We start from the raw sequence: 26539 nt of genomic DNA, 5'->3' as shown, positions 1-26539 counted from the left end.
CATGTACATCGCGTATGTGCTGAGGGTAGCTACAAAATGCAAATTTGGTCGAGTTGCCCAAGGTGTTTTGCCAGATTGTCCAATGGGGTATTCCAAATGTCCCAATTTATTTAAAATGCTTAAATATATGCCATAAATGCATATAGTTTGTTTTGTCAACTTTGATATTATATTCTTCATATAAAAGTTATTAGGATGTTATTTTCTGATTAATATTCCATTACTAAACTCATAAGAGTTAAAGGAATATTCCTGAATAGAAAACACTGTAATGACAATTATTTTGCATGTTATAACTTTTATATGAAGAATATAATATCAAAGTTACCAAAACAAACACTATGCATTTATGTTACATATTTTAACATTGTAAATAGATTGGAACATTTTGAATATCCCCTAGGGCAATTTGACCAAATTTGTTGGGGCATTGTGTAGCTATAGGTCAATTCGACTGGTATACCCTCTGCTGTGATATTATGTTTTTGTATTTTATCTGATTTTGTAGATTTGTACTTTGATCCATTGCATATATGGAAAACGGGCTATGTGGTTGGTACTTGATATGACATATAGAGAAAGCTATGCCATCTCAAATTCCTCGTCTCGTAAGTATGTGTACAGTAAACACGCGTATATTAGAATATCATTTCAAATCAAAATTAAACACACAAATCCATCTATGCATGTGACGACGTGTTTTGGATGAGTAAAATTTGTGTGACCTGGATCAGGCGAGGTTATTGCATTACTGACAGCAAGCGTTAACTAGATTCAACCTGAGTTAACTAGATCCCATTGAATCGCTTTTTAGGGGAAGGGTTGCGTTCTTTATTTCGTAGTTATAATGTTATTTTTGTGTGTGTGTAAAATCAAGGAACTTATGCATGAATAAGTAATCTATCAGGGTGGATTATGTGGCACAAATGATGATATTTTGTAATGATGCGTGCAGGGAAATCTCTCAGTGAATTCACCTTTGATAAGATTAATGACAAATTAATGGATGTTGGGTTATGTCTATGAGCTGCGCGAGTGGTCCACTAACCCGATGCATCAAAACATCGCAGTAGGAATTGTGTACCTTACCTGTGCCAGGATTCTATGATAGATGGGTTATATCCCAGAATATCCCTGGATGTGGGTTCTCCAAGTGGAAGTCTCTCTCTCTCTCTCTCTCTCTCTCTCTCTCTCTCTCTCTCTCTCTCTCTCTCTCTCTCTCTCTCTCTCTCTCTCTCTCTCTCTCTCTCTCTCTCTCTCTCTCTCTCTCTCTCTCTCTCTCTCTCTCTCTCTCTCTTACCCCCAATATAATACATTGATCAATGGCAAATCAACAAATTTTATTATTAAGAGAACTAGATTTACAAGCAGGAAAGGCAACCTATTACACAAATCAACGTTTTTACCAACAGTACTCGAAATACGCAACTTCCCGGAAACCCGTGACAGGTAGATTTCGTGTCGGACGAAGTATACTTCGAAATTTTCTAGAGTTCGTATGAGTCTGCAGTTACTTTGCGTGTCAAATTATCTATCACTATTAGTTGCATATTTTCTAAAAAACAGGGGAAGATTTTGGTCATGGTAATTTATGTGTTTTAAAAATGATTCGAATGTCTGGAAATAGGTCAAATATCTCAAATATAAAACAAATTATATAAGATGAGTATATAACGGCAACATCTTCTTTATTGTATATCACGACGTTTCTGGCTGCTTCTTGTCCCTTCTTCAGGTGATTAAAGACAGATATAGAAAACAAATTATATATACCAGATTTACAGGAAGCCAGACAGACAGACAGACAGATTGTTTATTATAAGTCTCACCTCATTTACAGATATTAAAACAATATAAAATAGAAACATAAGATGAGCCATCCTTAAAAGGATTATGAGAACCTTTTTCCACATAAAATTATACAGAATATAAATATAATGATATATGATATAATAAATTTACATATGTTAACAGACTAATGGTAAAGTTGGCGGCTTCGTTCCTTTAAATCATCAAAGCAGGTCTTGGCTGTTAATTTTACTTAAAGAAGGACTAGACATTATAAACAAACACTTTTCCACATCTGTAAAATTTATAAAGGTACTGTCTAGAAATTGGCACTTATCCAGCAAACATTTTGTGATAGACTGATATAAAGGACAAAATAAAAGTACATGTATTTCATCTTCAACACGGCCAAACAATTAAAACACACCCTCTCATCCACAGGCATATTACTAAAACGTCCAGTTTCTATTAGTAAGGGGCAACTCCGCATTTGAAAATAGCTAACGCTCTTCTGTGTCCTCGTGGTATGTGTTCTGTAGCATAATGCTCTGCTCCATAGTCTATCTTAAAGGCTCTGTATAGTCGAGTTTATTACCTCCCTTGTCATCTCGACCAGTCGGACAATCTATTTTCTTTTTCCATTCATTAAAACATTTTTCGTGTACTGCTTCCTGGACTGTGTGCACAATTTCCTTCCTCCGTAATCCATTATCAACTTCTGTCAAATCAGTCAAGTCTAGTGATGACAGTTAAGCGCTTTATCCAGTTTGTTTTCTTTCTTGAAGCCATCTGTTTTGTCCAGTTAAACATCTTATAAGTTAGTCTGTCTGGGTTTAAGCAAGTAAGTCTAGTGTACATTCTCACGAGAGAGCCCCAGAGTTTCACTGGTGTAGGTGTCCATCCCATGTCGCCTGTCACTGCAGCGTTGGGGTAGATTTCCGCACTCCCATATATAATTTCATAGCTCTGTTTTGTATAATCGTTGCGTATGTAGAGTTTGAGGTCCCCAAAATCGCTGCTCCGTAGTCAACTGTCGACCAGACCATGGCGTCAAAGAGTTTCCTGTATGTGGTGTAGTGCATACCGCCCATGGACTTGAATTTAGAAATCAGTAGACCCAGCGCTTGACCTGCCGAACTAGCTACAACCTTGGCCATCCTTGCGTAGTCTAAGTGTTCTGTTATCAATAGGCCTAAATAACAGTAACTGTCCGTTAGCTCTAGTGACGTAGGACCACACTGAAAGACACAAGTCGTTCTTGGCATATTTACAGGTCTACAGTGTAGAACTTTTGATTTATCCGAGTTTACAGTCATGAAATTGTTCTCACACCATTTGTGTAAAATGTCTAAAAGTACTTTTAGGTCCGCTTCATCTTCAGCTAACAGGACCAGATTGTCTGCATTAGCTGGCACAGTCAGTGTTTCGTCAATGAACTTCACACCAATATTGAAACTCTTTATGGTAGTTATCAAATCATTGACGTAGACGTTGAATAGCAGAGGGGAGAGAAGGCATCCTTGTTTAAGCCCACACTTGACGTTAAACCATTCAGTCATATTTCCATTTATTCTGACACAACTCTTCACACTCTTGTAAAGGGAGATAACAGCTTCATACGCCTCCCAAAGATTCCAAGATCAGACAGTTTTCTCCACAATATAGACCTATCAATATTATCATAAGCCTTTCTAAAATCTATGAATGCTAAAAACGTCGATTTCCTTAAAGATTTCCGAGTTTCCACTATGGATGTGAGTGATGATATATGTTCTACTGTGGACCTATCCCCCTATTGGGATAACACTTTCTTAGTAAAAGTACAAATTCTAGTACTTTTTGAGTTGAGCCCCATCCGGGATTCGAACTCACACCCTCAGAGTCAGGTACCCAATCGCCAGCACACAAAGTCAGCGGCCTAACCCAATCAGCTACCGCGACTTCCACAAAAATGGAAGTCCGACAAGAATTTGTACTTTACTAAGAAAGTGTAATCCCAAATATAATACATGTTACATTTGACCACTTTCTAAATGGCATTGTGTAATCATAGCTTTCGGCCGTGGGAGCCGTGCCAATTAACACTTATCAGAGGGGTACACAAAGCCCGCATTCTAGACTACCAGTTGTCCGACTTCCATTTTGTGGAAGTCGCGGTAGCTGAGTGGGTTAGGCGGCTGACTTTGTGTGCTGGCGATTGGGTGCCTGACTCTGAGGGTGTGAGTTCGAATCCCGGATGGGGCTGTACATCACTAATTAGCTGTACATCACTCTACTGTATTCACATCCCTTTATTAACACATGTTAATTAGGTGACGATTAGATTTGCCGGAAGCCAGATATGTACATGTGAGGTGAGGTGAAATTTGGTTTTACGTCGTGCTTGATAATATCTCGCTCATATGACGACGTGCATGCGTGTGTATGTGTATGTGCGGCTGCTTGACCTTTTCAGCAGTCTCGGCAACAGATCCATTGGTCTCCCATACCCATGATATTCTGTTATGATATTGGCTTGAAAAGATATTCAAGAAACACTAACTAGCTATGTTTTTCTAATGTACATTCAGTGTACTGCGACACATAAAATATTCTGCATCCCCGGATACTTTGAGTGAGTATGTTTTACGCCCTTTTAGCAATAGCAAGTATTCTAGTAATTCACAGTGTACCCATGATTGGAATCGAACCCGGATGTTCAAAGTGATGAGGCCTAAGATCTAAAAATGCACCTGTGGCATAACATGTAACTTTTCTCCACAGGAGTCTAACTTCCCGTCGGAAATACAGATTACAAAAGCCGTATATGATCGGATTGACGACACTATTGATGAAATACGACCTCAGGAACAAACTGTACAGCACTGCCCCAGCTCCTTGAATGCCTGCAAACGTTTCCTTAGAGGCTGTTTGGCCGCCATTAAACACAGATGAGGAAGAAAGCTCAGTACAAATACAAGGGTGATCAGAAACAACATAAACAGTGTCTTGTGTGACCTCCTGTTGTTTCTTGATGGTGGTTCCAAGCCGGCTAGATGGTATCTTCTTTCGAGGAACCTCATTCCTTCATCTGTGTTCAGACTCTCCTTGACGAAGGTGTTCGTCAGTTGGTGGGCTCGATTCTGACGCTGCACACGTGTTTTCAGGAGCATGAGACTGGACAGTAAAGGACACAATAGATTTGTGTAACTGCTGCTCTGGGTTCTGCCTGGTTCTGTTCTTGTTGAAGAATGTCCTACGTCTAGCAACCTGCCTCCATATTAGGCTGTAGAGGACAAGAAGGCATAGTGTAGCAGCCACGAAAATGAAGAACTGAGCACCATTATAGATGCTTGGATATGGCGTCCCTCTGTAGTCGTCTGATATCGAACAATCTGAACCGTTGATGTGGATGTTGTTTGTGGTCACTGTCTTTACACCGTAGATAATAGCAGCCGGAAAGGCGACAAGCAAAGACATGACTGAACACACAGCGATTGAGACTTTAGCATCTAACCATGTTGCCTGTCTTTGAAAAGGTCGGCAAATTTTCCTGTACCTGTCCACTGCTACAGCTAGGAGAATGGACCCAGACGCATTCGATACAAATGTTATGATTACTCGCATGACCTTGCACAAGCCGTATCGTGCTAATGTGAATCTATATCTCATGTCAGCTATTTCATGAGGTATGCATATGCCACAGTTGATAAGGTCAAATATTGCCAGGGCTATTATATATCTATTGGTGGGGCTTGGTTTGAATTTTGCAATGTACACGTAACAGACGAGCGAGTTCCCCAAGAAGCCTAGCACCATCAGAACAGCAAGATACAAGGTGGCAGGCAGAACCTGGAGGGCGTAACGATGGTCGTAGTCACGAAGGAAAGTCTTAAGGTCGTTCTGGAAACTGGCGTTCTCCATCATATGCAGAGACTGCTGGAACATCTGAATGACCGATGGGAAAACTGTTCGTCTTCTCTGGACATCAATGGCGACCTGAAACAGTAAATAGAACTGGCTTTGTTCTGATTAACATCAGTTAAGGTAATGGCAGTCCGAATCCTCTGAGGAAATGTTGATACCAATAAAGGCTGTTCTTGCATGAGTGTCAACGTTTTGCTTTCATTATGCCATTAGCTCAGAGTCAGCATTTACGTGGGGACCCAACCAAATACTGGAGACCTTACCACTGGGACGGTAACCCTCAACCCTTTCTTCAAATCGAATGAAGGCATTTCAGAAAGAAATGTTCCCACTACACACTCTTATTGCAAGTATGAAAATAATCCATACGGTCCACTCAACATGTCAGAAGGCAAAAAAACAAAACAAATGTGTTGACTAAATCAAACTGTTATGACCATATTTCAGAGAAACATAATGTATTTCCAAAAACGTCACCCCAAGCCCTTCCACCACGTTAAATATAAAAGACCAAAAGAATATAACTGTTAAATCGCCAGCTCCTTGACTTCTACTAATGGAGCACCTAGGGTCATCTATAGAGGGGCGTACACAAACCAGCAGAACCACATTTTCTCTTGTGGTAAAATTTGATGCTCTGTTGTTACTGATACTGAAAACCCACCATGACATTCTGTGAAATGATGACGTTTTGAATAAATCAGGGATTTTCACCGCTAGGTATTTATGGATCCTTTTGTCCTTGATTTAGATGGATATATCTAATGAAAGTATATATTCATAAACATGCATAAATCATTAAATAGATAATGTTTAGATAATGTCAGCTACAACTCGATACAGTTGAGAATCATTAAGTACTGGGAAGAGAAGGCTCCATTTGTGATTGAAATTATTTATTTCATTATTTTATTTGTTGAGAATATTTGTTTTAGAGTTTTTATATATGACGTTAGATTTGGAAGCATAATTTTAATACTTCATATATGAATATGTCTCTTCGCAGCAATGATGATATGATTTTTCATTCATTTCATGTATAAAACCAAATTATCTAAATAATAAAAACAGTTTCTAAATAATAGTTATAAGTGGATATAAATCAAATGTTAAATCAATTGAAGCTGGCGTCCCTCAGGGTTCAGTCCTAGGACCTTTACTCTTTTTGGTTTATATCAATGATATTGTTGAAGATATATAGTGTAATAGTAAAGTATTTGCCGATGATACATCCTTATACGTGATAATTGATGACCCTATTTTATCTTCCAATATGTTAAATGATGATTTAGAAATAATAGCTAAATGGGCCCAGACATGGAAAGTAGACTTTAATCCCAATAAAACTGAATCTATCATTTTTACTAGAAAGAAAACAGTAACATCAATGCCAGATCTTATAATGAATGACATACCGATAAAGTCTGTTGACACTCATAAACATCTGGGGCTGACTTTACAAAGTGATGGCCACTGGAATATACATATAGATGATATTATTTCTAAAGTTAGTCCTATGATCAATTGTTTAAGAAGTCTGAAATACCGCCTTCAGAGGAAAACCCTCCAAACCCTGTATAGTTCATTTGTTTTACCACTTTTTGACTATTGTGATTATATTTGGAACAACTGTACACAAACTCAAGAGTTATTGTTAGAAAAACTTCACTTAGATGCTTTAAGAACGATATGTGGATCTGTTAGAGGAGTCAGCCATTCCAAAATCTATCATGAAACTGGTTTTTCACCATTAAGGGAACGTCGCAAAAATCACCAAATGTGTGTAGTTCATAACATGTTCCATAATAAAACTCCAAAGTATTTATCAGATCTAATTCCAATAAACATATATTCTGTATCCACATATGAATCTTGATCTAGTAATATACTCCAAGTACCATTATGTCGTACGGAAACATAAAAAATCTTTTTTACCATCCTCTGTGATGGAGTGAAACAGTTTAGATAATGATATAAGAAACATAGATTCCGTTGCCATGTTCAACAAACACTTTGATCGAACTGTCTCATCCAATGTACATCATGTCTGGAACATCAACACTGGAACTAGATTTAACCAAATAATTCATTGTAAGTTAAGACTTGGCTGTAGTGACTTAAATGCACATAAAATTGCCCGTTTTCTTCAAAATACGTCTACTTGCTCTTGTGGCCATCATTATGAAGATGTCATTCATTTTCTATTTATCTGTCCAAATTTTCCTACAATTCGATCGAAGTGTTTCTATTACATAAATGGTTTTAATATTCAATCTGTATTATGTGGAAGTTACTCATATTCTGACGAAATCAATGAAAATATTGTAAATCTGTACATGACTATTTTAACTTAACAAAACGATTTTTACCTAATTGATTAATTTTACTACTGTCTTTTTCATTAAGTCTTTTACTCTTCAAATGGTGTGTTCTCTTGTCTGTAACGATGAATGTAAAATGTTTCCTATCGCATTGTATTCGGAGAGGTGTATATATAGGCTTATAACCTGTTTACCAATCCCTTCATTAAATAATGAATAAACATTGTTTAAAACAAACAAATGTTCACATGCTACCAGAAATTTATTCCCCTGTGATCTAGTATTATGTGGTATTTCAGAATCCTTCCACAGTGATGCTCAATTTGACTTGATAATTTTACTAGCTAAATTTCATATCTATAAATGTAAACTTACAAATCGAATTCCATATTTACCCGTATTTAAAAAAGAATTGAAATATTACCATAAAAATAGAAAAATTTTTTTTTATACCAAAGCAAAGTTTGAAGAATACCATAGCAAATAGAACAAATTTGAAATCTTTTTCAGGAGTAAATATTGACAATGTAAGTTAGTTTATTTCTGGTTAATTCATCTATAGTATGAATGTGTGAGTGTGAATGTTGTATTTATGTGTAAAAAACAACAACAAACAAAACTATACCAGTTTATATACAGTGTACATGTCTTATACAACTCTAAACGTTGACTTCAGAAGCAATTGGAACTCCAATGTAACTCTACATGTTCGTTTGCATAATTATGTAGACATCATATTGCAACAGTGAGGAGCATGACAGTATATCTTTCTAAATCAAAGGGACTGTTTTCCAGTTCTCCAGTTCTGGATGGATTAAACGGCCCAATGTAGGCTCTATCAAACATCCGTGACATCTATTTCAAAGCTGTATATCACCTTCTGCGCGTTTTTTCCTTCTGCATGGTATTGGGAAGTGTTGTTAGTGTCTGTCAGGCCAGCATGACATATAACATTTTGGAACCTTGTGGAGTAATGTGCAGTCATGGGACAAACCAGACATCATCGTACAAGACCTGAACCTCTACGTGTCAAGCCAATTCTCCCTCCCGCACCCTTCAGTATCTTGTTGTTGGTTGTCTCTACAGTAAAGTCCATCACGACAGTATTGAGCTTTAAGCGAGACACCTTTGCAACAAAGTCCTTATTTTGAAATGCTTCCACCAACTCTGTCGGTCTTCATCAGCAGCAGTGAAACTGGCAAGCAGAGGGAGTAGTTCCCACGGTTGGTTGCATACAGGAGTGTCATTATTTTGGCTTCTATATTCTGGTTCTCATGCCTAATTCTGCTTTTGATCTAGTGAATAGGTCGAAATTATGGATGGTGTTGATAAAGACAGGGGGTTTCTCCAAAAATGTTAAACGGAGCACAAGCTTTATACAATCGAGTACGTCCATGTGTTAAGTATAATAATATGTATTCGGATATGTTTGACTGTGGTTTGGGTGTACGACAGGGCTGCGTCCTCAGCCCTTATCTGTTCTCTATCTTTATTAATTTATTAGCACAGGAAATTGAATCCACATGTAAACCCGGTATCCAGATTCATCCAGAGATGATTAAACTGTTCATATTATTGTTTGCCGACGATGTCATTTTGAAATCTGACACAGTCATTGGTCTCCAGAAAATAATAGACATTATTGAATCATATTGCAATAATTATCAGTTAACAGTTAATTTGGAAAAGACTAAAGTGGTTGTTTTCAAGAATGGAGTATTCTCTCGAGAAGGGAAAGATTGCATTCTGGAGAGAAATGTCTCGAGTGCGTGCCATTCTATAAATATTTGTTTATTACTTTTACTAAAACATTGTCGTGGGATAAACATACCAAAAGTGCAACTGCTCAGGCTAGAAAATTTCTGTTAGGTATATTAAGGACATTACATAGATTTAAACCAATTCCGTCTGAATTATTTTTCAGGATATTTGACACTAAAATTATGCCTATTTTACTCTATGGGTCTGAGGTGTGGGGTTAAATAGCGTAACAAGTATAGAAACCATTCATATGTTTGCGAGTAAACGCGTCCTTGGAGTGAAGACATCGACACCAACTTACACAGTACTGGGTGAATGTGGCAGGTACCCTTTGTATATTTTCGCATTTAAACGTTCCATAAAATTTTGGATTAGATTGTTATATATGCCTAATGTAAGATATTCAAAAAAGTGTTATAACATGCTTTTACAAGCAGCTAATAATGGTAAAAATAATTGGGTTTCCAAATTGATGTACTTACTGTTTGGACTTGGATTTGGCAAGGTATGGGAGTCGCAAACAAAAAGTAGTAAAGAATCCTTTATCGCGGAACTTATGGCAAGATTAAAATGTTCGTTTGAACAAGACTGGCATTCCTTTTCAGCAGTATATATACTCTGCAAAAAAGAAACGCACAGGTGATAATGAAATTTAAAATTAACTTTATTTTATTTCTATGCAAACAAAACCCGGTTACTTTAACCAAACATAATGTATACTTGTTCATATCCATTAAGTATCGCTCAAACACACCATTTCATGAAATATTGTTGTTTGATGATGGTTTTGAAAATATCATGAAATTTTCACGTGTAAATGACACTTCGAACGATATGCACGTGAAAGTTGCTTCACCTATGCACCAGTGTGTAGGGTATATGAGGAAGGCAGTTTAACGTGTTCAATTCACTTTCAACGCCAGTTTACTGACGAATTCAACATGCCACGACTTAGCGAAGCTGACCGGAACATCGCCATCGGACGTCTTGAAGCTGGCGAATCTCAGTCATCAGTTGCAAGACACTTCAACGTGCATCACACAACAATTTCCCGTTTATGGAGGCGCTACAATCAACTGGGCTCGACCCGCGACCGACCTCGGAGTGGTAGACCACGGGTAACCAATGCTGCACAGGACCGCTACATCCGGGTGTTCCATTTACGTAACCGGGCCGTCCCAGCAACACAAACAGCAGAGAACGTCCCAGGTCTTCGCCGCGTCTCCGCCCAGACCATCAGAAATCGCCTCAGACAGCACGGGATACGCCCTCGACGACCTCACGTAGGATGCACACTACGACCTCATCATCGCCTGGCACGTGTTCGATGGTGCAGGAACGTCCAGAGATGGAATTGGAGACATTGGCAGCGAATTTGGTTCAGCGACGAATCTCGTTTCCAACTTCAAAGACACGATGGTAGGACGAGGGTCTATAGACGGAGAAACGAACGTTACGCCCGTAATTGTGTAGTTGAAGCGGACAGATTTGGAGGGGAAGTGTGATGGTATGGGGGCCATTTCTTACAACGGAGAAGTGACTTGGTGCACGTCCGTGGTAACCTGACTGCAATTCGTTACAGGGATGAAATTCTGCAACGTCATCTTTACCTGTCATCAACCCTCAACGTCACGTTTTCCAACAGGACAACGCCAGACCGCACGTGGCTCGCATCACGATGGACTACCTGACGAATCAGAACATCACAGTTCTTCCCTGGCCTTCAAAATCCCCGATTTGAACCCAATAGAGCATTTGTGGGACCAGCTTGGGAAACGCGTTCGACGTCGTCAGCCTCAACCCCAAACGTTGCAACAACTGTCTCAAGCCTTGCAGGAGGAATGGAGGAGGATCCCCCAAGCACGGATTCAAAGACTGATCATGTCCATGGACAGGAGGTGCCAAGCTGTGTTGCAAGCTCGAGGTGGTCACAACAGGTACTGACCTCCACGCCATCTGTACGCCCGGTGCAATGGTTTCAGAGACAAATGATAGCTGCATGTTGTAAAGCTGACTCTTGACAACATCCATGTGAAATTTTACGTTCGTGCGATCATTAGTTAAAGTTTTATTTGGAAACAAAATAAAGTGTTTACATTCCTGAGTTTTCACCTGTGCGTTTCTTTTTTTGCAGAGTATACATTATAGATAAGGTTGAATAACACAGTTGAACTGCTGGTCAGATGTCTTCCTGCATTTCAATACAATATAGACTCCCCACATAGGAAGTGTGTATTGTGTTGCCTGCTTGCTGAAGAGGTCACTCCTATATGTATCTTAGAAAGTAATTGATGATGACACCATTTGATATTCCCCACTGAAACATTACAATGGTTTGGTGTTTCTTAAAATATGGACGCTTTTTCCTTCATTTTCAGTAGCAGGGGACATGAAGTTGTTTGATTAAAGCTACTTGCATAGCAATAATTTCAGCTGACTTTCAAAAGTACTCAGCTGAAAGTTGTCATAATGATGTAGCCATGGTATTTCATTGGATTGATACTTGTTCTAAATAGAGCCTTACAGATGTTTGGGGTGTATTTTGTTTTATTTTGTGTTAAGCAAATATCATTTTAAAACGTATTATTTCTCTAAAATCAGTCTTTTCTTACTGTTTGCCCTGTTATTGCTGAATGGGGAAAGTTCACATTTAAGAGATGACATGTATTATGTTTATTGGCTTATTGATAAATGGGGAAAGTTCACATTTAAGAGATGACATGTATTATGTTTATTGGCTTATTGATAAATGGGGAAAGTTCACATTTAAGAAATTACATGTATTATGTTTACTGGCTTATTGCTGAATGGGGAAAGTTCACATTCACGAGATTACAATCATGTATTATGTTTACTGGCTTATTGATGAATGGGGAAAGTTCACATTTAAGAAATTACATGTATTATGTTTACAGGCTTATTGATGAATGGGGAAAGTTCACATTTAAGAGATTACATGTATTATGTCTACTGGCTTATTGCTGAATGGGGAAAGTTCACATTTAAGAGATGACATGTATTATGTATACTGGCTTATTGATGAATGGGGAAAGTTCACATTTAAGAGATGACATGTATTATGTATACTGGCTTATTGATGAATGGGGAAAGTTCACATTTACGACATTTTATGTATTATGTTTACTGGCTTATTGATGAATGGGGAAAGTTCACATTTAAGAGATTACATGTATTATGTTTACTGGCTTATTGGTGAATGGGGAAAGTTCACATTTAAGAGATTACATGTATTATGTTTACTGGCTTATTGCTGAATGGGGAAAGTTCACATTTAAGAGATTACATGTATTATGTATACTGGCTTATTGATGAAAAAGGAAAAGTTCACATTTAAGAAATTACATGTATTATGTTTACTGGCTTATTGATGAATGGGGAAAGTTCACATTTAAGAAATTACATGTATTATGTCTACTGGCTTATTGCTGAATGGGGAAAGTTCACATTTATGAGATTACATGTATTATGTTTACTGGCTTATTGCTGAATGGGGAAAGTTCACATTTACGAGATTACATGTATTATGTTTACAGGCTTATTGATGAATGGGGAAAGTTCACATTTAAGAGATTACATGTATTATGTATACTGGCTTATTGATGAATGGGGAAAGTTCACATTTACGACATTTTATGTATTATGTTTACTGGCTTATTGATGAATGGGGAAAGTTCACATTTAAGAGATTACATGTATTATGTTTACTGGCTTATTGATGAATGGGGAAAGTTCACATTTAAGAGATTACATGTATAGTGTCTACTGGCTTATTGCTGAATGGGGAAAGTTCACATTTAAGAGATGACATGTATTATGTATACTGGCTTATTGCTGAAAGGGGAAAGTTCACATTTAAGAAATTACATGTATTATGTTTACTGGCTTATTGATGAATGGGGAAAGTTCACATTTAAGAAATTACATGTATTATGTCTACTGGCTTATTGCTGAATGGGGAAAGTTCACATTTAAGAGATGACATGTATTATGTTTAATGGCTTATTGCTGAATGGGGAAAGTTCACATTTAAGAGATTACATGTATTATGTTTACTGGCTTATTGATGAATGGGGAAAGTTCACATTTAAGAGATTACATGTATTATGTTTACTGACGTATTGATGAATGGGGAAAGTTCACATTTAAGAAATTACATGTATTATGTTTATTGGCTTATTGATGAATGGGGAAAGTTACATTTAAGAGATTACATGTATTATGTTTACTGGCATATTGCTGAATGGGGAACGTTCACATTTACGAGATTACATGTATTATGTTTACAGGCTTATTGATAAATGGGGAAAGTTCACAATTAAGAAATTACTTGTATTATGTTTACTGACTTATTGCTGAATGGGGAAAGTTCACATTCACGAGATTACAATCATGTATTATGTTTACTGGCTTATTGCTGAATGGCGAAAGTTCACATTCACGAGATTACAATCATGTATAATGTTTACTGGCTTATTGATGAATGAGAAAAGTTCACAATTACGAAATTACATGTATTATGTTTACTGGCTTATTGCTGAATGGGGAAAGTTCACATTTACGAGATTACATGTATTATGTTTACTGGCTTATTGCTGAATGGGGAAAGTTCACATTCACGAGATTACAATCATGTATTATGTTTACTGGCTTATTGCTGAATGAGAAAAGTTCACATTTATGAGATTTTATGTATTATGTGTACTGGCTTATTGCTGAATGAGAAAAGTTCACATTTATGAGGTTACGTGTATTATGTTTACTGGCTTATTGCTGAATGTGAAAAGTTCACATTTATGAGATTACATGTATTATGTTTACTGGCTTATTGCTGAATGTGAAAAGTTCACATTTATGAGGTTACGTGTATTATGTTTACTGGCTTATTGCTGAATGAGAAAAGTTCACATTTATGAGGTTACGTGTATTATGTTTACTGGCTTTTTGCTGAATGTGGAAATATGTGTTTTCATTTTTACCGTTTGATGACTTTGCAGGGTGTCAGTTCAGTCCATCTTAACAGCTGTGGTCACAATCTGTCTTCATTTTCTTTTTTACTTTACCCAGTGTATTCATTAAAAGACACTGGATGTGCTTCCTTCGCTGCTGATCGACTTCCTCATGTATACGAATCGGGGTTTATGAATAGTGTATTCTAAATATTAGTGTTCCTCATACTGAAATGCCTGGAATAGGAGTGAACGCGGTATAAACTTTATTCCAGATCCTAGATGCTTTTGCATGAAAACCTTGTATGAATACATTAATTTCCTTACTTCCTTGTTTGATACTATGTACTTCCTTACAGATAACATACCAATGAAATTTGACGAGAGGGCATTTCATCAAGACGTAGGCATCTTCTTCTGATCAGTTTCTTAATGCGTAACTATGAATTCCGTTTCACAGATTTACCCACCTGACGTAGAAATAAAAGAGTCCACTGAACCGCTGCATGTATTCTATCGTTTAGAGGTCAAGTTTCTGGTCAACCATGATTCCCATTATGTCGCTCAGTGTTACAACGGCTGCAGTCTTAAATTGTGTCCATGTTTCACAATGTGTAGGTCCAATCAGGGTTACAAACATTAATGCTATAGTTATTTTTCAAAACGTTTTGGGGTAGACTTGTGAGGGGCATTTCCAAATCTGTGACGAAAATGACATCCCATGTAATTCCTTATACCCATCAGTGGTTATTATACTGTCGTAGTTGTACTCAGTCGGACTCATGTCTCACGATTCTGGAATGGTTTTGTCGCTGTAATCATGTGTTGATTATTGCTCATAAAATAATCTCCAGCTTGACGTCAAATTTCAGTAGTTTTTCCACTTAGCCTGGGCTCAAAGTGTCTGTCATATTTTTCAGAGCAATATCACTTGTAGACGGATCAAAAAGTCGGTGATGAGTCAAGGAAGGTTTATTGTGGGATATCGTATATCTCATTTGTGATGCATGAGAGCATCACTTTATATGGAAACGAATTAATATACCTCTTTACTCACCTTGAGTTATCGGTCTGCCGTGAAAATGTCTAGCTGTTGGCAAGCGGAAGAAGTTGCGGCCTTGAACAAAACATGCAAATGAGTAATGTTTAAGTCAACGGGAAATCGAATATTCCCCCACAATGAACAGTCTGGGCTAGCATGCTGAACACGCAGGTTTGTTATGACAGTGGCTGCGCGCGACCATATACATGTCAAAGTTCGTCGTAAGTCATGACGGGGGCGGTGGGGTAGCCTAGTGGTTAAAGCGTTCGCTTGTCACGCCGAAGACCCGGGTTCGATTCCCCACATGGGTACAATGTGTGAATCCTATTTCTTGTGTCCCTAGCCAAAATATTGCTGGAATATTGCAAAAAGCGGCGTAAAATCATACTCAAACTGTATGCCTCAACCTGTATGGATATGCTTGAAATGTACAGCTTGCACTTTAGTGGCTGAACAGAGCGTGAACTTATCGCAGCCCCGCCCCTCCCACCCCCTCTCTCTCTCACTCTCTCTCTCTCACACACACACACTAACACCAAACTAACACGCAAAACACAAATACTCTCTCACAGACACAAAAAGTAACACCATCACTCACACACACTCACTTAAACTAACACATTAGACAGACAGACAGACAGACGGACGGACAGTCAAACAGACAGACAGACAGACAGACAGACAGAAAACATCTTTAATAGTGAACATATATGTATTCACCGGCGCTTGGCTAAGATGAGATTGTGAATTTAAGAGGCATATGGTTCGTTGTTAACTGATTTTCAGTGGAAAACTTCTGTGCTGAGATATGTTCTTCGTGACATACCTTCATCAACCGAGGTAACCACATTTCATCTTCATCCGGGGTTAGCTAGATTAAACCAGGATTGATTAAATACAATACACGAAGCATAAGGCAAAATGGAATCTTCATTATGAAACAAACTGGCTTCCTGGAGCCAGAGAAACACAAGAGAAATATCTTGTTTAAATCAGATCTTAGTTCTCGATTCCGCTACACATGCTGGGGTGATGGGGCAGCCATGTTGTTAAAGCGTAGTGTGACACAGCCGTAGTTTAAAATGGATACCCTACTTAGACACAGTGTACTAGCTTCGAGCTGACCAGTTCCTTCTTATCCCCCAATCTACACCGCGACGGGCATGGTAGCAGAATACTATGGAATGCAAGAAAGGACATGTTTCGCGTTGCCGCATTGCCGTCCTTACAAAAACAAGCGAAAAAGAGGCAAAATTAACCAAAGTGCGACAATTCGACAACGCGGCAATGTCCCTTCTACGATTCCATAGAATACCACCTTTTGACGTCATTGCGAGAACACGTCGGGGATCGGACCACCGACCTCCGATCTCCAGGAAGACGCTCTGTCCACTAAGCTACAGCGGGTGACACGTCTCACATGAAGCCGGCATGTCAACTAAAATGCTGTTGAAAGTTAAAACTTACCAACAACAAAGAAAGCGATACAAATGCCACACTAAAACGATATTGTTTTTAGTTGAATGAATTTTTGAATCCCAAGTTGAAAGGAGTATGCTAACCTAGAATTCGGTACGTATAGAACGTACTTGTGAAATAAGTAAAGGACCATAAAAGATCAGTGGCAAATCAACAAATTTTATTAAGAGAACTAGATTTACAAGTAAAAAAGGCAACACAGTAGAGCTAAATATACGGAACACTATTATGTACTAGAACCTATCAAACAAATCAACTTCTTATCAACAGTATTCAAAATATGCAAACCTGTGACAAATAGATTTCGTGTCGGGCCAAGTAGTTTCAAATTTGTCTTGAGTTCGTATACGTCTGCACTTAATTTACGTGGCAAATTATCTGTCACTGTTAGTTGCATGTTTTCCAAAAATAGGGGAAGATTTTGGTCAGGGTAGTTTATGTGTTTTAAAAAGGATTACGAATGTCTAGAAGTATCTCAAATATATTAAAATTCATGCAGTTTCAAATTTTAAAAAGAACTAACTCCGTATACTTTCCTTTTATTTTTCAATGGAAAACATTGTAGGTCTAGGAAAAAAATTCGCCTACTTCAAAACAGGTTAGTAAAAATGGGTGGCGAACGAATAGAAGTTGTTTTGAACGCCAGTGGCGACATTCGCATGGAACTAAATTAAACACTCCCTAATATATTTCATCATAGTGATGTAGCTGTCGCTGATGATGATGTGTCAACGATACTATTGTTAGTAGCACCTTTCAAATAATGAAACACGAGATTTCAGTTTGAAAGTGTTGCCAAAACGCAGCCCACATTCATGTGATATCATGAAAAGCAGTATCTCTGCCTGAGCGTATAAAATTAAATATGCTATCTGTGCCATTCATACATGTAAATATGGCGAGGAGAAGACTTTCATTGGGACTGACCAGTGATGATCTCGTGTTAGAATTGGTCTTCAGCAACCCACGCTTGTGGTGAGAGGCGACTAACGGGATCTGGTGGTCAGGTTCGCTGACTTGGTCCACACATGTCATCGTACCCCAATAACGTAGATCGATGCCCATACTGTTGATCACTGGATTGTCTGGTCCAGATTCCATTATTTACAGACCGCAGCTATAAAGCTGGAATAGTGCTGAGTGCGGCGTAAAACAACAAACAAACAAATCAACCAAGACAGTGCGTAATTGTCTCAAGGTTCTTGCTTTGAGGTCCCCAAGGATCATCAGACGTCCAACTCTGACTCATGAACATCAAAGGCAACGTCTAGGAGGATGTTGTGCTCGACGGCGCTGGAATCTTGGGATCTGGATACGAAGTCACTCGTCCGGTGAAAGAAAGTTCCTGCTTCATGTTCCGGATGGTCGTTTGAGAGCATTACCATGTGCTGAGTAATAATTCAACCTGTTGTGGAGGCTGACATCCAGGCACGTGGCGGATACACGATATACTGATGTCAAAGACCTCAGTAGACTTCAAGGGTCCTATACAGATCGCGGGATCCGACACTATCTCATCACGTGTCATCCCAGGATAGTTTGTTTTCTATGATCGGCTGTTCCACAAAATCAACTGCGTTGACATTTTTACGCACAGGACCTACAGATTAACACATTGCCTACATTTTGCAGGTTTGTCTGTAGTCATTATCCAATCTTCCACCAAACAATCAGGCTTTATTGTTCTAGAAGCATGAACATTCTGACACTTTTCTGTTCATATCACTGTTCTAAAACATGGGGGTGCTTAATTAAGTTCCATTATATAAAGTTTTTCACTCACATGAAAAAGAAATTGACTTGCTTGCATTCAGCATGTGTAAGAGTTAGACTTACAACAACATACCAAAAGGCTGAAATGTGTCCCAGGCTTGTTTGCAAATGAGATTGAGGCAGTTTGTACATCAGTTAGAGTTTCAAGATAAAAAATGCAGGTTGTAGGAGAGAAAATTCTGATTCACTGGCAAAACTGATTCACTGGCAGCACGTATTGTAACATGGATCATCTCCAGTAGATAGTGTATCCTGAGGTCAAATGACCTTTTCAGCAGTCTCGGCAACAGATCCATTGGTCTCCATAACCCATGAGGTTCTGTTATGATATTGGTTTGGATAGATATTCAAGAAACGGTAACAACTATATTTTTCTAATGTACAATCAGTGTACTGCGACAATCACATATTCCGCATCTTCGGATACTTAGAGTGAGTATGTTTTTACGATGCTTTTAGTAATATTCTAGTAATATCACTGCGGAAGACCCCCGAAATGGGCTTCACACAGTATACCCATGAGTTGAATGGAACCCTGATCTTTAGCGTGACGAGCCCTCAGATACCGTACCTGTGGCATCACATGTAACCTTTCTCCACAGGAGTCTAACTTCCCGTCGGAAATACAGATTACAAAAGCCGTATATGATCGGATTGACGACACCATTGATGAAATACGACCTCAGGAACAAACTGTACAGCACTGCCCCAGCTCCTTGAATGCCTGCAAACGTTTCCTTAGAGGCTGTTTTGGCCACCATTAAACATAGATAAGGAAGAAAGCTCAGTACAAATACAAGGGTGATCAGAAACAACATAAACAGTGTCTTGTGTGACCTCTTGTTGTTTCCTGACGATGAATGTGTACTTAGCGTGCTAGCAACATGGACATCTTCTGGTGGTTCCAAGGCGGTAGAGGTACTTTTCGAGGAACACATTCCTTCATCTGTTTCAGACTCTCCTTGACGAAGGTGTTCGTCAGTTGGTGGGCTCGATTCTGACGCTGCACACGTGTTTTCAGGAGCATTAGACTGGACAGTAAAGGACACAATAGATTTGTGTAACTGCTGCTCTGGGTTCTGCCTGGTTCTGTTCTTGTTGAAGAATGTCCTACGTCTAGCAACCTGCCTCCATATTAGGCTGTAGAGGACAAGAAGGCATAGTGTAGCAGCCACGAAAATGAAGAACTGAGCACCATTATAGATGCTTGGATATGGCGTCCCACTGTAGTCGTCTGATATCGAACAATCTGAACCATTGATGTGGATGTTGTTTGTGGTCACTGTCTTTACACCGTAGATAATAGCAGCCGGTAAGGCGACAATCAAAGACATGACTGAGCACACAGCGATTGTGACTTTAGCATCTAACCATGTTGCCTGTCTTTGAAAAGGTCGGCAAATTCTCCTGTACCTGTCCACTGCTACAGCTAGGAGAATGGATGTAGACACATAAGATACAAATGTTACGATTACTCCCTTGATCTTGTACAAGCCGTATCGTGCTAATGTGTATCTATATCTCAAGTCAGCTATTTCATGAGGTATGCATATGCCACAGTTGATAAGGTCAAATATTGCCAGGGCTATTATATATCTATTGGTGGGGCTTGGTTTGAACTTTGCAATGTACACGTAACAGACAAGCGAGTTCCCCAACAAGCCTAGCACCATCAGAACAGCAAGACACAAGATGGCGGGCAGAACCTGTAGGGCGTGACGATCGTCGTAGTCACGAAGGAAAGTCTTAAGGTCGTTCTGGAAACTGGTGTTCTCCATCATGTGCAGAGACTGCTGGAACATCTGAATGACCGATGGGAAAACCGTTCGTCTCCTCTGGACATCAATGACGACCTGAAACAGTAAATACAATTAGCTTTGTTCTGATTAACATCTATTTAGGTCATGACTCTCTGAATCCTTAGTAAGAAATGTTTACTGTTCTTGCATGGTGGTCAACGTGCTTTCATTATGCCATTAGCTCACAGTCAGCATTTACCATTATGCCATTAGCTCAGAGTCAGCATTTACCATTATGCCATTAGCTCAGAGTCAGCATTTACCATTATGCCATTAGTTCAGAGTCAGCATTTACCATTATGGCATTAGCTCAGAGTCAGCATCTACGATTATGCCATTAGCTCAGAGTCAGCATTTACCACTATGGCATTAACTCAGAGTCAGCATTTACCATTATGGCATTAGCTCAGAGTCAGCATCTACCATTATGACATTAGCTCAGAGTCAGCATTTACCATTATGGCATTGGCTCAGAGTCAGCATTTACCATTATGGCATTAACTCAGAGTCAGCATCTACCATTATGCCATTAGCTCAGAGTCAGCATCTACCATTATGCCATTAGCTCAGAGTCAGAATCTACCATTATGCCATTAGCTCAGAGTCAGCATTTACCATTATGGCATTAGCTCAGAGTCAGCATCTACCATTATGGCATTAGCTCAGAGTCAGCATTTACCTTTATGGCATTATCTCAGAGTCAGCATTTACCATTATGCCATTAACTCAGAGTCAGCATTTACGTGGGGACCCAACCAAATACTGGGCGTTACCACTGGAACGATAACTCTCAACCGAGTTGTTCTCCATTTGCCTGCATTGTTAGGGATTAAAATCAGTGAACCGTACTAATCCTTAGGACAATGTGGATTAAGGTTATAGTCTGTTTTAGTAATGCAAGTATGCCAGCAAGTCGTCACTGAAGAAACATCACTTCACTGTAGCTGAAGTGGTTCCACATCAGTCTCTCTCCTCCCTCGACTCAAAACTCGATGATTTCTTCTTGATTTCACTCTAAACTTATAACCATTGAATGCTAAACTCTGGCCACCCCAGGAATTGGGAACTGTGCCATTGTAGAACGTGGTAAACTAAATTGCCGTTTTATAACCACCTGGCTCATTGCTGAATGAGGAAAGTTCATCTTTATAAGATTATATTATCTGGCCTATTGCTGAATGAGGAAAGTTCACATTTACAAGATTATATTTACTCGCTCATTGCTGATTTAGGGAAAGTTCATATTTACAAGATTATATTTACTGGCCTATTGCTGAATGAGGAAAGATAATATTTACAAGATTATGTTTACTGGCTTATTGCTGATTGAGAAAAGTTCATATTTACAAGATTATATTTACTAGCCTATTGCTGAATGAGGAAACTTCATATTCACAAGATTATATTTACTTGCCTATTGCTGAATTAAGAAAGATCATATTTACAAGATTATGTTTACTGGCATATCGCTGATTGAAGAAAGTTCATCTTTACAATTTTATGTTTACTAGCCTATTGCTAAATGAGGAAAGTTTATATTTACAAGATTATATTTGCTGGCGTCTTATTGCTGATTGAACAAAGTTCATATTTCCAAGATTATATTTATTGGCTCATTGCTGATTGAGGAAAGATTATATTTGCAAGATTATATTTACTGGCACATTGCTGAATGAGGAAAGTTCATATTTACAAGATTATACTTAATGGCTCATTGCTGAATGAGGACAGTTCATATTTACAGGTTTACATTTACTTGCTCACTGTTCAATGAGGAAAGATCATATTTACAATATTGCATTTACTGGCTTATTGCTAAATAAGGAAAGTTCATATTTACAATATTGCAGTTACTGGCTTATTGCTAAAAGAGGAAGTTTATATTTAGAGGATTATATGTGCTGGCCTATTGCAGAATGAGGAAAGATCATATTTACAAGATGATATTTACTGGCTTATTGCTGAATGAGGAAGGATGATACTTACAAGATTATCTTTACTGGCTTATTGCTGATTGAGGAAAGTTCATATTTACAAGTTTATATTAACTAGCCTATTGCTGAATGAGGAAACTTCATATTCACAAGATTATATTTACTTGCCTATTGCTGAATTAAAAAAGATCATATTTACAAGATTATGTTTACTGGCATATCGCTGACCGAAGAAAGTTCATCTTTACAATATTATATTTACTAGCCTATTGCTAAATGAGGAAAGTTTATATTTACAAGATTATATTTGCTGGCGGCTCATTGCTGATTGAGCAAAGTTCATATTTCCAAGATTAGATTTATTGGCTCATTGCTGATTGAGAAAAGATTATATTTGCAAGATTATATTTACTGGCTCATTGCTGAATGAGGAAAGTTCATATTTATAGGTTTACATTTACTTGCCTACTGTTCAATGAGGAAAGATCATATTTACAATATTGCATTTACTGGCTTATTGCTAAATGAGGAAAGTTTATATTTAGAAGATTATATTTACTGGCTCAATGCTGAATGAGGAAAGTTCATGTTTACAAGATTATATTTGCTGGCCTATTGCTGAATGAGGAAAGTTCATATTTACAAGATTATATTTGCTGGCCTATTGCTAAATTAGAAAAGTTCATATGCACAAGATCGTATTTACTGGCTTATTGTTGCATGAGGAAGTTCATATTTAGAACATTTTATTTTCTGGCCTATTGCTGAATACGGAAAGTTAATACTTACACAATTATATAGTTGCTGCCCTATTGCTGAATGAGGAAAGTTCCTGTTTACAAGGTTATATTTACTTGCTCATTGCCGATTGAGGAAAGTTCATATTCACAAGATTATATTTACTGGCTCATTGCTGAATGAGGAAAGTTCATATTTACAAGATTATATTTACTGGCTTATTGCTGAATGAGGAAAGTTCATATTTACAAGATTATATTTACTGGCTCATTGCTAAGTGAGGAAGTTCATATTTAGAAGATTATATTTACTGGCTTATTGCTGAATGAGGAAAGTTCATATTTACAAGATTATATTTACTGGCTTATTGCTAAATGAGGAAGTTCATACTCAGAACATTATATTTACTGGCCTGTTGCTTGCTGAATAAGGAAAGTTCATATTTACAAGAATATATTTACTGGCTCATTGCTAAATTAAGAAACTTGATATTCACAAGATTATATTTATTTGGTCATTGCTGAATGAGGAAGTTCATATTTAGAAGATTTGGTTTACTTGCATATCGCTGAATGAGGACAGTTCATGTTTAAAAGGTTATATTTAATGGCTCATTGCTGAATGAGGAAAGTTCATATTCACAAGATTATATTTACTGGCTCATTGCTGAATGAGGAAAGTTCATATTTACAAGGTTATATTTACTTGCTCATTGCTGATTGAGGAAAGTTCATATTTACAAGATTATATTTACTGGCTCATTGCTGATTGAGGAAAGTTCATATTCACAAGATTATATTTACTGGCTCATTGCTGAATGAGGAAAGTTCATATTTACAAGATTATATTTACTGGCTTATTGCTAAGTGAGGAAGATCATATTTAGGAGATTATATTTACTGGCTTATTGCTGAATGAGGAAAGTTCATATTTACAAGATTATATTTACTGGCTTATTGCTGATTTGAGGAAGTTTATATTTAGAAGATTATATTTACTGACTGACTGACTGAGTTTGGCTTTACGCCGCTTTTAGCAATATTCCAGCAACATCACTGCGGGGGACACCAGAAATGGGCTTCACACGTTGTACCCATGTGGGGATTCGAACCCGAGTCTTCGGCGTGACGAGCCAACGCTTTAACCACTAGACTACCCCGCCGCCCCTATATTTACTAGCCTATTGCTGAATGAGGAAAGTTCATGTTTACGAGATTACATTAGTTATGTTTACTGGTTTATTGCTGAATGAGGACAGTTCATATTCACCGTTTTTGATGTCTTTGCAGTTGTCAGTTCAGTCCATCGTTACATCTGGGCACACATTCTCTCTTCATTTCCCCAATGTATTCCGTACTTATTAGAAGGTGCAGGATATTTTCCTGAACTACGTTCAACCATTACAGATGTTTGACTACTAGTCTATTAGAGCGTACTTCAAACTGGAGAAGTATTGACAATGAAATGGGTTTTGAACTTCTATCATATCATTATATACCAAACACTGGGTATGTTTCCTTCCCTGTTGGTCGACTTCCTCATGCAAAGGAATCGGGATTTATAAATATTGTATTCTTAGTCTTGGCGTTCCTCATACTGAAATGCCTGGAATTATAGTGAAAGCGGCATAAAACTTTATTCCAGATCCAAGATGCTTTTGAATGAAAACTTGGTTGAATACATACATTTCCCTACTTCCTTGTGTGATATGTGACTCGATATTACAAACTAAAGTACTGTAGTTGATAACAGTTGATATTGTAACTGATTTTGACAAATTCGGTGGAAAACGTTATTCACAAATCCTATGAGCATTTGACACTAAACGCGGTGATTACATTTCAGATATCGCCCGAAACTTAAGCAAACAAGTGATATGATGTACTTTCTCGCAGATAGCATCTTACTGAAAATTGAAGACAAGACATGTAGTCAGTCGGTCTCATGTCTGATGATGCTGGAATGGTTTGTCGCTTTAATCATTGTGCACGTGTGTGTGTGTGCACGTGTGTGTCTTTGTGTGTGTGTGAGCGTGCGTATATACGCCATTTTGTATTAAAAGTTTATATTTCAAGCTTATACAATGCCTATGCCAACATTGTAGTACTCTGTTGTTATTGTGAATGTAAGGTGGTATCCAACTCATTACAACATGTGACTAGTAAGGTGAAGTCTACCGTGTGATAGGACAGGATTTCAACGATGAGTGTTCACATTCGGTTTCCCTCTCCTAATCAGGGCCCCATTTTACGCAGCGATCGTAGCGCAAAGGTGATCGTAACTTCCTACAAAACGTTATTCCCACAAACGACAATGTTGATTACCGCTCCCTGATACACACAAACGTTCCGAATCGCTAATCGCAGTTCAGTCGTTCGAGTTTATGATTAAAATATTGTTCCTAAATGATCATATCTTATCTCTCTGCCCTTGACCACCTTATCACGTTGACATGTAACTATATATATGAGTTGTCAGTCAAACACAAGCAGGTGTTGCACAGTGTACATCTTTTCATTTCACAACACGTCCGTTGTCCAGTAGATCTGACTGCCCGGGGGTCAGAAAGGGCAAGGGTTCGATGTTCTGGCCACGGCATAACAAAAGACTTTAAAATATGGTACTTAATTAAGAGGATAAAACAAGGGCAGTTTTGTGAGAGTTGTTGGGATGTCATTTCTATCCATGCTACTACCAGCCGCCACACACATACGTGTTACATATGAACCACATTTCACTGTATGTCACATCATAGAAGATTTGGATGAGTGGAATTGAGTTTTCATATTCCATCCATTTTAAGATGAAGGGATACCAAGACCGTGAAACATTGTCGGAAAACCACCTCGGATCAACGATGTAGTGGACAACGACACGTTCTAGCCAGCATAGACTACCCCATCAACTCCATGGTCTGCTTACTGCATGGTGGAAGCGGTTGAAGCGTTTCGAAATTTCGAGTTCGAATCCCACTTGGATCCCGCATTCACTGGAATATTATTCAAATCGGCATAAAAGTAACTGAAGAACA

The 26539-nt window shown here is 38.2% G+C and overlaps 2 protein-coding genes across 3 annotated transcripts in view; both read right to left on the bottom strand.

Moving 5' to 3' along the window:
- Positions 1-4248: 4248 nt before the first annotated feature.
- On the bottom strand, positions 4249-9262 carry LOC124288473. The gene is given in 4 exon segments (XM_046724992.1): positions 4249-4652; positions 4655-4944; positions 5285-5766; positions 9182-9262. Coding segments are annotated over 4 exon segments (1056 nt in total). The 3' UTR covers positions 4249-4449.
- Positions 9263-18340: 9078 nt separating this feature from the next.
- LOC124288486 (NPC intracellular cholesterol transporter 1-like) overlaps positions 18341-26539 on the bottom strand; it is a 60734-nt gene continuing 52535 nt past the window's right edge. The window contains exon 3 of one of the 2 annotated variants that reach the window (XM_046725006.1): positions 18341-20890. In XM_046725006.1, the coding sequence (XP_046580962.1) occupies positions 19580-20839 (1260 nt within the window). In that variant the 5' untranslated portion in view covers positions 20840-20890 and the 3' untranslated portion in view covers positions 18341-19579. The remainder of the gene's footprint in view (positions 20891-26539) is intronic. The other variant, XM_046725007.1, reaches the window with a different exon arrangement.

Source organism: Haliotis rubra, unplaced genomic scaffold (assembly GCF_003918875.1).
Source record: "Haliotis rubra isolate DU_JTF1 unplaced genomic scaffold, ASM391887v1 Scf419, whole genome shotgun sequence".
NCBI classification, from domain to species: domain Eukaryota; kingdom Metazoa; phylum Mollusca; class Gastropoda; order Lepetellida; family Haliotidae; genus Haliotis; species Haliotis rubra.
The sequence above is the reverse complement of the archived record's forward strand: the minus strand, read 5'-3'. Positions and strand labels throughout refer to the sequence as shown.